Here is a 13,460-nt window from a genome sequence, read left to right as displayed (position 1 = left end):
TTTAGATGTAAACTCTTGATCATTTCTTTATACATAATGTAAACGCACATATAGATAATACTATATAACATAATCTTATCAGTCAATGCTATATGGAATTAGTATAAACCTCCTATACAACTGGCGTATAATTAATTTGATGCAGTCTAATTATACATTATCCTATTTCTATATTTATAAATTAAGATAGCTAGTACATTATAAAGAAGTTTCCCTTTTTTGTGACCAGTCTGTTTCTGACTTTAAGATTATTATTTTATAAAAATATATTCAACTTTTAAGATACTCAAAATACATTTATAATTTTTTTCTTCAAAAAGGAATCAAGTGTCTCGGGTTCAAATTATGCAAAAAGTCTTTTTTGTTATCGAAATAAAAAAAATAGATGAAAATAAATTGCATCCAATAGGATTTGAACCTATACCAAAGGTATAATTTTATTTTGGTCAACTACCCACATTGACAGCCCTGTTTCAGACTTTCATTTAAATTCGGCTCCTTACTTAACAAGTAATCAACCATAGAAATTATCATATAAATGAGCACAAGATATTCAAATACAATTTCATTTTTAAAACTTTAACAATATGCATGTAACAAGTGTCTCGAATAAAATGATTTCAACTTTAGCTGAGGAGCATAATATCTTACTTACTGACTTCATTTAAATATTGCGCGGTCAACTTTAAACAAAAAATAATGATGTGATTTTTTTTTAATCTCTATTCACTTTCATTGGCACAGTCTTTTATCAGCATTATATTGTTAGGTTAAATATTTTTGCAACGATGTGGCCTTGTTTAGTCTCACATGGATGACATATTCCTCTTCACACATGCCATTTCTTTCAGAAAATTTAAATAATACTTTGACTGAAATTAAAATAATGACTAGGTGTGGTGTTGACCATCACATCAATACACATTAATAGTCCCAAATTTGAAAGCTTACTTTATGCCTTTATTCCCCTCCCCCCCCCCCCCATCTAATAAATTAGGTCATCATTTGGACTTTTTTATGAAATTACACGCACATCCCTAAAAATATTTTAACTTCGACTTATTGGTTAGAGTAGAAATATTTTAGAAGAATTTGAGATATGATTAAAATATTATATTTTCTTCGTCTTTTATATTGTCTTATTATTGGTTAGTATAGAGATATTTTAGAAAAAATTGATATATAATTAAAATATATATTTTCTTCATCTTCTATATTAATACATAATTTGTTTTTAATTCGTTCACACATAATTTTAACAATTTTATTCGTATAACTTATAATTATTTACCCAGAACTTTTTTAACCATATTCTTAATGTGAGATCTTAAAAGTGTCCAAGCTCCGTGGTCTATTGAATTTGGAAGGAGAGTATATATAATCTTTTGTTAGTAAAAGTGTCATTTATATATGTATTAAAAGTAGGGATATCAATTCAGACAGAAATTAGTGGGTGACCCGAATAAATTGACAACTCGAGAGGGTTAGGATTGAAAATTTTCAGCCTGAAAATTTCAGCCCAATAGTAGTCCGGTAACTTGATAGGGTTGGCTCGGAAATAGCCCCAAATTTATAGAGTTGATCTGAAAACAATGTGTTCGTTTGATTACATGAAAATTTTCTCGTTATTTGATTTTCCAACATCATTACTTTGCTTCTTAAAGTTAGTATAATAGTAAGATTTTTTTTTACAAATTTTTTTGAAATGTATTTTGATCAGTATGCGAAAGTTATACCTATCATTTTACATCTCTAAAATTTTAATCTAATACTTAACATAAAACGTTTAGATGTAAAAATTAAAAAGTGATGATCATGTAAGAAAATTTTAATTCTCATTCTCAACTTACTTTACACCTTAAAAAGTGATCATCACTTACTTTACACCTTCTTACATTGAATAATTAGAATCCCTAACCCTCCTTATAAACGGTCTGTCTTTACACCCTAAAAATTTCTGTCGTAATTCATGTGCCCAAATAAAATAAGTCGTTATCAATGAGACGGATGGAGCATATATTAATAGAATATTTATCATATACACCTAGGTTATCGAACTGGGCCTTACTGCTTGTCCAAGTTCAGCATAATTAAGGCCCACTACTTATATTTTTTGGTCTCGAAACTTGGAGCAGTAGTCTGGGCTCGGCCCTTTAAGCTGATGGACCAACCTTCTTATTGCTAGTGATATAAATTTGGTTGGTCTGTTTTAGAATATATTTTTAGGCAACCTTGTTTTAGAATATTAAGATCTCCTATTTTGCAAGTTATTGACCTTCTTTTCAGTTAGACTATATTTTGAGGTTTAGTTTCTATAATGATTCCCATATTTTCCATTTAGCAAACCAGAGAGAAAGAGAGAGAGGCTTCATTTCCTACTATATTTTTCTCAAAATATTTCTTTCACTATTGTTCATTGAATATCTAGCCTTGTGAGATCCAAAAAAGGTTCCTTCTTTCTTAAGTATTTCATAAGAAAAAAATTCCTTTTTTTATAGTAAAGACACATGTAAACATCCATTCCTACAGTAAAAAAAGAAGTGAATAATTCTTACAGGCTTCCTTTTTTATTGTACTAATAAATAGTAAACAACAAGAGCAAAACTCAAATCAAGAATAGAAGTATATATATATATATATATATATATATATATATATATATATATATCTATGAAGTTTTAGCAGTCATCCTTCTCATCTTGCCCAGACAGTTGTCTTTAGGCCTCGAGTGTGGTAAGTACATCACCGGACTAGCAGGGTCGGATTGCTCGAACCTGTCAACAAAGTGATCATCTCCATTCCTAAGAATCTCTCACAAAAAAAAATATTTCAAGACGTACAACGGGTGCTACTACTCACTCGTAATTCAGAAGAAAATGGTGGAGGAAGATGGAGACCTCGAGCTTGGCTAGATCATTTCCGGGGCACAATCTGCTTCCACCTCCGAAAGGAAGGAAATTCCCTGCTTTTGGAATGAAGTTCTGCACATCACAGCTTGTGTGAGTGTCTCATTATTGCTAAGTACTATAAATCTATGTGCATTTCTCTTGTTTAGACTCAAACTCACATCCCATCTCGAAGGATCAAACCTCTTTGGGTCGGGCCATGCCTCAGGGTCGTAGTGAACGCTCCTGAACCAGACCAAAACCTTCCATCCTTTAGGAATGGTGTAGCCTTGCAGGAAAAAATGATCATTAATTAATTTGCTAGAATTTCAAGAATAACAAATAATAATACTAGCATTAGCATATATTCTTGCTTGATTAGTTACCACAAACAGTAACATCTTTCTTTGCCTCTCTGAAGACCATCAATGAGAAGGAAACTACGCGAAGTGTCTCATCAATAACCTGTGATCAGAGTCATCTCATTGATGATATATACAAGCTAATGAAGGTTGAAGAATCATTAATCAATACCTTATTTAGGTAATCCATTTTCCTAATCTCTTTCAGTGTCAAACCTTTCTGATCAGGAGGCCTGTTTCTTATGATATCCTCTTGCTCAGCCTGTATCAATTCATGTCACTCATTACATCAATTTCATTACCAAAGTTGAAGAGTGTTGTACTAGAAAAGCTGCCTACCTTAGCCTTGTTGAACATATGTGGATTCTGGTGTAAGAAAAGGGCAGCCCACATAGTTGTGTGCCCTGAAGATTCATGGCCAGCATTGAGATACATAACCAAGATATCAACAATCCCTTCATCATCCAATCTTGCACCATTCTCATCTTCAGCATCCAAGAGAGCATCCATCATGTCTCTCCTCGGGCTCGATGGATCCTCCCGTCTCTGCGCCCTTCGCTTGCTCACAATAGCTCCAAGCACGCCCACAAGCCGCTTACGTGCCTGCAAACACCAACACCAACACCAAATCTAAGGCATCCCATAAATAGAAATAAACATGTCAAAAAATTTATCATTAGTTACCTTAAGCGCGTTGTGGTAAGCGAATCCGGGCACATTAATGGCCATGGCTCTGACTCCATAGTTGAGAGCTGTGTATTCCTTCTCCAAGACCTCTCTGACACTCTCACCTTCGGAGCTCAAGAAAATGTGCATGATTATGTTGAAAGTGAGGCTTCTGAGCTCAGTTAGGAGCTCAATCTGTGGCATCTCTTCCCATTTCTGCAAAGCTATGATGGCATTCTCCTCGATGTATTTCATGTAGACAGTGAGGGCTTCGAAGCCGTTGACCGGGGCAGCCGTCAACTTGCGCAGCCATTTGTGTTGTTGGTCGGAAATGGAAACAAATGATTTCCTTCCCATGAGTTGCTGAGTCGAAGTGGGCCAGCCGGGCTTGAAGCCTTCGTCGTCGTTTAGGACTCTTCGGCATGCTTGTGGGCTGCACACGATTATGCTAGGATTGCCGAACATGTGCACCTTGTACAGCCCCGCCCGCCCGAATCTGAATATTTAACCAATTATTTATATAGATATATTGATGAAATTGAACGAGTGTATTTAAAAATCGGAAATATATATGAGCACGTACTTAATTAAATTATCAGCTAGCTATAGATTTAACAAACTTGTGAAATATATTACTTTGGGTATTAATGAATGGGTTGGACAAAAATATTACTCCATAACAACTTATTTGATGAGCTCTTCTACAGAAAATCAAGCTAAATCTTATCGATACCATTATACTTACTAATATCTATTCCATCCGTCTCACGAATTTTGAATCAATTACCTTTTTTCAGCCGTCTCACGAATCTTGAATCATTTTTAAATATAGTATAAATTAGCCAAAAAAAATAAGGGTTTCTTAATTACACTTAACTTAATTAAAATCTTCTACATTTAGAGCATCCGCATCGCTTACACGATGCGGCCTACTCGTGCAAGGCCGCTATCGTGTAAGCCGATGCAGCCGCTTGTTACACGAGGACTACACGTTCTAACGTGTAGCCCTTTTGCCCATTGATGAAAGGCGCGTATTTCACACGCGCCATTAAAAAAAAAAAATAGAAAATTCGAATTTTGAATTTTGAATTTTGAAGGCAGCTTTGATTGCCCTGGTTTGCATGCCATTTTGATTGTTCGATTTTTTTTTCCTTTTTTTCTTCTCTTTATATTCTTTTTTCCTCCTTCTTCCTCACTTTCTTCACTCAACAATTCTCCTCTTTCACTCTTTCAATCTACACCTTTCAATATTTCTTTATTTTTTCTTCCGATAATGATGGAATCCGACCACGATTCTTCGTCTGATTTTTAGGATTTGTTTTTATTTTATTAAGTTTTATGTAATTTTTAGGATTTCAAAATTAATGCAATTTAAATTTAAATTAAATTGTGTGATTTAAATTTATGCAATTAAACTTAAATGAAAAATGGATAAATCAAAACTGAAAAAATCATGTAAGCTATCATGTAACCCCAATGCAGCCTCTTTACACCATGTGGTTCCCCCTCATAAAGTAAACTATCATGTAAGCTATCACGCAACACCAATGTCGATGCTCTTACTAATTAAAAGTGGTTGGCAGAAATTATTTTCAGATTCTGTAATTATAAAAAAATAATTATGCATTAAATAAATAAAAACAAAATTTTAATTTAAATCAATAATTATAAATAATTTTTAAAAAAAAATAAAAGAGAATTAATTAAAGTACTATGCATACTTATATAATCATTTTTCCACTTTATTACCTACACACTTAGAATACTAATTTTCAACTCCTTAATTTTCGTGCCCAAAAGAAGTGACTCAAGATTCGTGGGATGGGGGAGTAGTATATAATTAAAGCTTTTGTTGCCAAAAACCTGGATTGGACTTTTCGTGGCTACTTCATATGTATCACATAAACATGAACATTTTATCTTTTTTGGCCGTCTCACGAAAATATAAATGTTTTTATTTGTTGTACACTACCCCCACCATAATCCTTTTACTCCCTCCGTCCCATTACAATTAATAAATATTTCACTTTTCATAATGAGATGTCCCATTACAAATGTCTCATTCTTTTTTGGCAATATTATTTTATCTCTATGCCTAATAATATACATAATTTTCACCAACCCACTTTATTTACTTTTTACACATTTCTTAATTTCCGTGCCTAAAAGTAATGAGACGGATGGAGTACTTTTTATCTCTATTTTTCATAAAGCGAGATTCCATTTTACATTCGCAATACACTTTTATCTAATATTTTTTACAATTTGTGTAACTTACAAATGTTTATGTTTTTGTGAGCTAAAAAGAGTAATAAACATAATTGAAATTGACTAGAGAGAGAGAGAGATACCTGTGGAGAAGGTCTTGGACAAAATATTCAGGGTTGGTAGACTTAAAAGCTCTAAGGAAAGACCACATGTTACCAATGAGTGGCAAACCCATGTCACCTGGAGGCAGTTCATACCTTTTCTCACCCAATTTGATCTCATATAACCAGTAATTTACATTTCTAACTACCAATCTCACTATCAAAAACACCACAAAATACCCCACCAACAATCCCAACCCCATCTAAAACCCCCCACAAATTAAATCTCTTACAGTATTGAGAGAGAGAGAGAACTCCTTATTTTCATGTCCTATATATATATAGAGGGGGGAGGAAGATGAAATCAAATGGAAAATAGAATCTAGATCACACTTGTAAAACAAGGCAAGTTGTAATAAATTTCTCACTATGAATACACAAACTTCAATTTGGAGGGTGTATTGGATTGAGATTCTGTAGGATTTTAAAGGACTTTATAAAGTCCATGAATTTTAAAGGACTTTCAAAATTCATAGACTCTGCGTGGAGTTGCGTGGAGTTTAGAGGAATCCATCAAAATCTCAAGTCTGAAGCTCGGATTTCGTCATTTGTATTTTTTTTGACAAATCCATCAGAATCCATGAATGGTTAAAATCCATGAAATGTTGAAGACCGCCTGATTATAAAAAATTTTAAAAAGTATAGTTTGAATACCTCTGGATTTTAAAAGACTTTCAAAAATCTGGATTCAATGCATCTGGATTTTAAAGGACTTTTAAAAGTTTGGATTAAATACACCTAGACTTTCGAAATACTTTAAAATCCTGCAGAATCTCAATCCAATACACATTAAACTTGTCCCGCCCAGAGTTAATGCCTTTAATTTCCATTTTTCGGTGATACGTATGCCAACTTTTCTGTGGAAAACAACATTCAACTGCTCAATAACATGGGGATTTCCTTGAATATTTCTTTCCTTTTCGGACATTCCAATTTCAGTCCCATTTCAATATTTCATTAGATTATACCTCCTAATACAAAGTATTTATCTATCTGTTTATATATGTATTAGAATAGAGCGTGTGCATTGCACATAATTCATAATTTTCACATTAATACATTGTTAGAATTGAATAATTGTTATAAATTTCACAATGTATAGTCATTAGTACTATAATTTTTTTAAAAACTATTCTTTTCATGGTTAATATATTTCAAAGATAGTTTTTAATTAAATATATATTTAATTAATTAATAGTATATTGTTAGCGACATCACAAATATATTTTTTAATGTAGTGATGGAAGATGAAAACTGGTAAATTTTTATTCTAAATCTAATAATTGATATATTCGTGTTGATTTTTGAAATATATATATATATATATATATATATATATATATAGGGTGTGGTTCTAGAGAGAACTACATTATTTGTGAGAACGAGAGAACCATCAAATTTAATGCATCCACTGTAAAAATTAATGCATTCGCTGTTAAAATTAATGCACTAAAAAAATTAAAAAAAAAATGCTCCCTTCAGGATTCGAACCCAGGATCTGCATTCATCCAACAAGAAGATGCATCCACCGTAGATCTTGATGATCGAATGGCTGAAAATGGTTCTCCGGTCTTCTTTTATTTATGGTTCTTTCTTGAACCTCTCCCTATATATATATATATATATATAATACTATATTCTTTTAAAAATATAAATCTCATCAACGACGGAGTAACTTGTGTTACATGTCTTTAAAGATGTGGGAAGAGTTGTCGTCTTGCTGGACCAATCACTTGAGGCTTGATATAAAGAGGGTAAGATTTTCATTTGAGGAAGAAGAACCCTGATCCAACTCTAAGAACCATAATCCAACTCTGTAGCAAACTTGGCAATAAATTATAAGATGTTGATCATAACCTAACAATCCCTTTCATAGAGGGTTTATATATATTTGAAATTTTAGAATTTAAGTATATATTGATACTCTTTTTAATTCTCTAGGATAGTTTTTACGGAACACATTAAAACTTCACAGGGATTGCAGTCAATGTGTGCTGCTGTAATAGAAATTTTATTAAAAGGAAAATAGAAAGAACAAAAACAAGTGAAAGCACCCGCGAGAAGCCACGAGAAACCGAAAAACAAACAAGACTAAGAGAACATTTTTAGAGGATCATCCTCATCAAAACAATCTTCGTCGTCAAGCATATCTCCCCATCTTTTAGAAACCACGGTCGACATAGCACGAGCAGCGTCAGAAGAAGAAGAGTCTATCACAAAATTTTGCATAAGCGCGCCTTCAGAATGAGCATGTTGCACTTTTTTCAAGAACTCCATTGGCGACGAAGAGTCAAGAACGGCTCCCTGCAAAACAGCACCAGCGACACGACCAGTTGCTTGTTTGTCCGAGGACATACCATTCTTGATTATACGCCGGAGCCGGTTCTTGATAGAGGAATCAGAAACCTTCCCCTTCTTGGAAGCCCCTTTCGGACGCCCACGACCGCGAATTATGGGGGGATCCTCCATTGTCGCCTTTCCTGGCGTCACAGTCAATGTGTGCATAAGAGATTACTATAATGTTGAGTTTTATTATAGCTCGTTTGGTTCAAGTAGAGGAATGAAATCAAATAAAGGAGTGGAATGGTAACAATAACCATTAATTATTTTTATTGAGTGTTTGGTTTAACAATGAAAATGAATCATTAGTAAGTGGTTCCCTTTCTTTTATTTCCCATCTATTTTAAGGGATAACAAATCGGGTGATTAGATTACCCTCAAGTAAGGGTACTGATGATCTCATTACTCAAACCAAACAATAAGTAATGGATTTAATTACTTGATTCTCTTTCCAACCTCTAAAAACACCCAACCAAACGTGAGCGTAGAATCAAATAAATCAAATTGTTATATCTATATTTTTGTTTTTATCAAATAAAATTGCATTGACTTATTAAAAAGGTGAATTTAATAGTAGGAACAGTCGGAGATATTTTGTGTAGATTGCGATTATGGTCGGCTCCTTTCATGAATAGCTAAATACAAAAGTGGACCCTTGGTGAATTTTGCTCTTGTACAATCGACTCAAAATCATATATAGTTCCACAAGCTCGACCTAATTATTGTACAATAGAGTTGTAGCTTGGCAAGTTATCCCCGTTGCGATCATTTAAACTCTCCATGGTCTGTTGTCTCCACTCCAACTACATTAATTAAATGGTTAATAGTATTTTACGTCCCAAACTTTCAGCATTTTCTATAAAATGTTCCGAACTTTCATTTTCTCTTAAAAAATTTCGAACTTTTAGTTTTTTCCATAAAATATTCCGTTATACAAAATTCTACGACAAAAAGATGACAAAAAAAACTTCGAAGTTTTAACATTTTTCAACAATGGTAGTTCTTAATATGATTTTCCAGCAACGACGGTCCTCAAAATATTTGATTCAGCGAGATAAGTCATCTTTCCGTCACCGAATTTTGTATAGTGGGATATTTTATGGGAAAAAAAAATTGAAAATTCGAGATTTTTTATGGGAAATTGAAAATTTGGGACATTTTACGGAAAACGGTGAAAGATCGGGACATAAAATACTATTAATCCTTGATTAAACGAAGGATATATTGTAGTTGGAGATTCGAAGTAGAAATTCAAGACACCCTTCTTATCCTTCCTAGGCAGTTGTCTTTAGGCCTTGTATGCGGCAAGTACATCACCGGGCTAGCAGGATTCTCGCGCTCCAGCCTGTTCATCGATGCTTCATCAGAATCTCAAGAAGATACTAGAAGATTCCATATAGAGAAACACCATATATAGCTTACTCATAGTTGAGAAGAAAATAGTGAAGGAAGATGGCAATTTCAAGCTTGGCTAGATCATTTCCAGGGCACAATCTGCTTCCACTTCCAAAAGGCATGAAATTCCCAGCTTTCGGTGTGAAATTCTGCACAACGAGATTAATTGCTCTCATTTCTACTTCTCTTACATCATGTAAAAAAATTCGAACACTCACATCCCATCTCGAAGGATCAAACTTCTTGGGCTCTGGCCATGTTTCAGGGTCGTAGTGAACGCTCCTGAACCACACCAGAGCCTTCCATCCCTTCGGAATCATGTAGCCTAAAACAGATTAACACAGCAGATTCGATGTTAAATGGTATAAGATGCTGTGTTTTTTCTATGACAAGAGATGGAAAAAGATGTATCAAGAATTGCATGCATACCGCAGACATTGACATCTTTCTTTGCTTCTCTGAAGACCGTCAGCGAGAAGGTGACCACGCGAAGCGTTTCATCGATAACCTGCCGGATTCCGGAGGACCACGGGTTAGGAAACCATTCACAAGAATAGGTGAGATGAGAGGGAATGGAAGCATATATATATATACCTTATTGAGATAATCCATTTTTCTTATTTCTTTGAGTGTCAAACCTTTCTGCCCAGCTGGTCTGTTTCTCACAGTTTCCTCTTGCTCAGCCTAAAATGGTTATTCAATTAATCATGTTCATCGTTAATGAAGGAAATAGTGAGGTTGAGAATTAGTGCTACCTTAGCCTTCTCAAACATATGAGGATTCTGCTGTAAGAAAACAGCAGCCCACATAGTTGTGTGCCCTGAAGATTCATGCCCAGCATTCAGATACATAACCAAAATATCAATGATCTCTTCATCATCCAATCTTCTACCCTTCTCATCTGCAGCTTCCAAAAGGTTATCCATCATGTCCTTCTTCGGACACGACGGATTCTCCCTCCTCTGCGCCCTCCGCCTAGTCACCGCCCGTTGCAGTACAGCGACAAGACTCTTTCGCGCCTGCAAAAAAAAAAAAAAAAAAAAAAAAATCTCACTTCCGTCGCTATTTGGTTGAGCCCATTCCGTCGCTATTCCCTGACAGCGACGGAAGTTTCTGGAAAAATCCGTTGCTGAAAATTGTATTGGAGAGAAGCAAAAATATAACCTTAAGCGCGTGGTAGTAAGCGAATCCGGGCACGTTGATGGCCATGGCCCTGACTCCGTAGTTGAGCAGGGTGTAGTCCTTCTCCAACGCCTCCCTGACGTGGTCGCCCTCGGAGCTGAGGAAGATGTGCATGATGATCTTGAAAGTAAGGCGGCGCAGCTCGGTCAAGAACTCGATCCGCCCCATGGCTGCCCATCTGTGGAGGGCTGCAACGACGTTTTCTTCGATGTATTTCATGTAGAGGCTCAATGCCTCGGAGCCGTTGACGGGGGAGGCCGTTAGCTTCCGTTGCCATTTGTGGTCGTTGCCGAATACGTTGGCAAAAGACTTCCTCCCCATGAGATCGAGAGTGGAAACGGGCCAGCCGGGCTGGAATGCGTCGTCGTCGGTGAGAACTTTCCGGCACGCTTCCGGACTTGTCACGATGATGCTCGGGTTGCCGAACATGTGCGCCTTGTATAGACCGCTGCGCCCGAACCTGCACGTTTATATCTCGTCTTTTATTTCATCACTATATGTATATGTCGTCATGTATTTCATATATTACTTATATCTCGTCTTTTATTTAGAAATAAAAGACGAGATATTTTGATAGTATGTTGTAACGTGTGTAAGTGTGTTGCATATGTTACTAACTCAATATGTCCCATGGTGTGTGCTATATTGGTAATGAAATTAATGTGACATTAAAATGTGATGGGACTCATGAATTTCTTCCTTATATTATGGACATAATAAAATAGGACTGGATGTGACCTGGCAACAAGAATCATGGGAAAGAAAGCGACATACTTGTTATTATACTTGTTTTGTTTACTGAAAATGGCATATAAAAATATAGATGAAAGGACTATAGTCTTTACTTTTAAAATTGAATACAATAGTGTACCACAGCAGACCATCACATTTTAATACTGAATTATTGGATCATTATATCCAATAGAAGAGATCAAGAAAAATGGCAGCAGCAGTGACAAAAGAGGCCTCAGTTCCCCCTAAGGTTAATTATTGTAAACTGATGCAGTTTTTCTTTCAACTTATATGTTGTTTCCTAAGAGTGCATTATCTTTAGTTGTAAATTTATCATGAGAAATTGAAGGATAAACAAAATTTCACAATTTAAATTCTTCATTTCTTTTCCTTCATTTTCTATTTGACCCTTACTCATTCCTAATTTACACTACAAAGGAGGATAATATTATCCCTCCAAAAATGGTGTGATAATATTATCTCTCATTTGTAGTAAAAATGAGGAATGTGTAAGAGTTAAGTAGGAAATGAGGGGGGGGGGGGGAAATGAAGAATTTAAAGGGTGAAATTTTAGTTATCCCTCATTTTCCCATGATAAATTTACAATCAAAGAAAACGCACCCAACCCTAAAGGGAAAATGAGTTTTGTTAGGGGAAAATAAAATAAAATTAACACATATATTTAGGGGGGGTAAATTAACTGGACATTTTCACCATCTTGTATATATACCATTCATAGGAGTTTTATTCTTGTTCTAAAATGCAATCGTATCTAAGTATATAGGTTTAGAAAAATAGTAGAGAAAAGAATTAGTAGGTTATAAGCCTTTATATAAGCGTTTCGAGATTTTTTTTTTTTAAAAGCTTCATCAACGAAATTTAAATTCATTGGGTAACTTGTTGGAATGGAACATATTTCAAAGTAGGCAAATGGGCAGTTTGGCCCTTAATTTCTTAGACAATAATGAAAGAATATACCCCCTCTGTCTCACTGTATGTGAGACTCTTTCTATTTAAGGTGTTTCACTGTAAGTGAGTCTCTTTTCTTTTTTGGTAAAGATTTTACCCTTTAAACACATTTTCACTTTTTTACTTATAAATAAAATACATTTTTCTTAATTTCCGTGTCCCAAAAAAAGGTCCCACATACAGTGGAACAGAGGGAGTACTATATTTTGTGTGTGTGTGTGTGAGAGAGAGAGAGAGAGGAGTAGTGAACCTTTGAACAAAGTTGGCTAGGAAGGATTCAGGGTTGGGAGACTTGAAAGCTCTGAGAAAAGAGAACATGTTGCCAAAGAGGGGCCAACCCAAGTCACCAGGGGGCAGTTGAGACCTCATGTGGCTGCTCAGCTTCTTCTCATAAAACCACCAATTCACATTCCTAATCACCCATTTCACTATTAATACACCTACTAATACACTACAACCCACCACTATTTCCATTCCCATTCTTATCTACCTACCAAATCCAAAGATAATTAACTTTTAGAGAGAGAGAGAGAAGAGGATCATTAAATTCAAGCACACAT

The 13,460-nt window shown here is 35.0% G+C and overlaps 2 protein-coding genes across 2 annotated transcripts; both read right to left on the bottom strand.

Moving 5' to 3' along the window:
- Positions 1-2,442: 2,442 nt before the first annotated feature.
- Positions 2,443-4,470, bottom strand: LOC131022159 (ent-kaurenoic acid oxidase 1-like). The gene is made up of 7 exons (XM_057951580.1): positions 3,932-4,470; positions 3,587-3,850; positions 3,420-3,509; positions 3,272-3,350; positions 3,068-3,174; positions 2,860-2,981; positions 2,443-2,774 (listed from the first exon to the last, which is right to left on the bottom strand). Exons 1-7 carry the CDS (start codon positions 4,376-4,378, stop codon positions 2,669-2,671), a joined length of 1,215 nt encoding a protein of 404 aa, XP_057807563.1. The 5' UTR covers positions 4,379-4,470; the 3' UTR covers positions 2,443-2,668.
- Positions 4,471-9,212: 4,742 nt separating this feature from the next.
- On the bottom strand, positions 9,213-13,460 carry LOC131022156 (ent-kaurenoic acid oxidase 1-like). The gene is made up of 8 exons (XM_057951576.1): positions 13,151-13,460; positions 11,182-11,659; positions 10,773-11,036; positions 10,612-10,701; positions 10,447-10,525; positions 10,236-10,342; positions 10,045-10,166; positions 9,213-9,967 (listed from the first exon to the last, which is right to left on the bottom strand). Exons 1-8 carry the CDS (start codon positions 13,378-13,380, stop codon positions 9,874-9,876), a joined length of 1,464 nt encoding a protein of 487 aa, XP_057807559.1. The 5' UTR covers positions 13,381-13,460; the 3' UTR covers positions 9,213-9,873.

This window comes from Salvia miltiorrhiza, chromosome 4 (assembly GCF_028751815.1).
Source record: "Salvia miltiorrhiza cultivar Shanhuang (shh) chromosome 4, IMPLAD_Smil_shh, whole genome shotgun sequence".
In the NCBI taxonomy this organism is placed as follows: Eukaryota; Viridiplantae; Streptophyta; class Magnoliopsida; order Lamiales; family Lamiaceae; genus Salvia; species Salvia miltiorrhiza.
The sequence above is the reverse complement of the archived record's forward strand: the minus strand, read 5'-3'. Positions and strand labels throughout refer to the sequence as shown.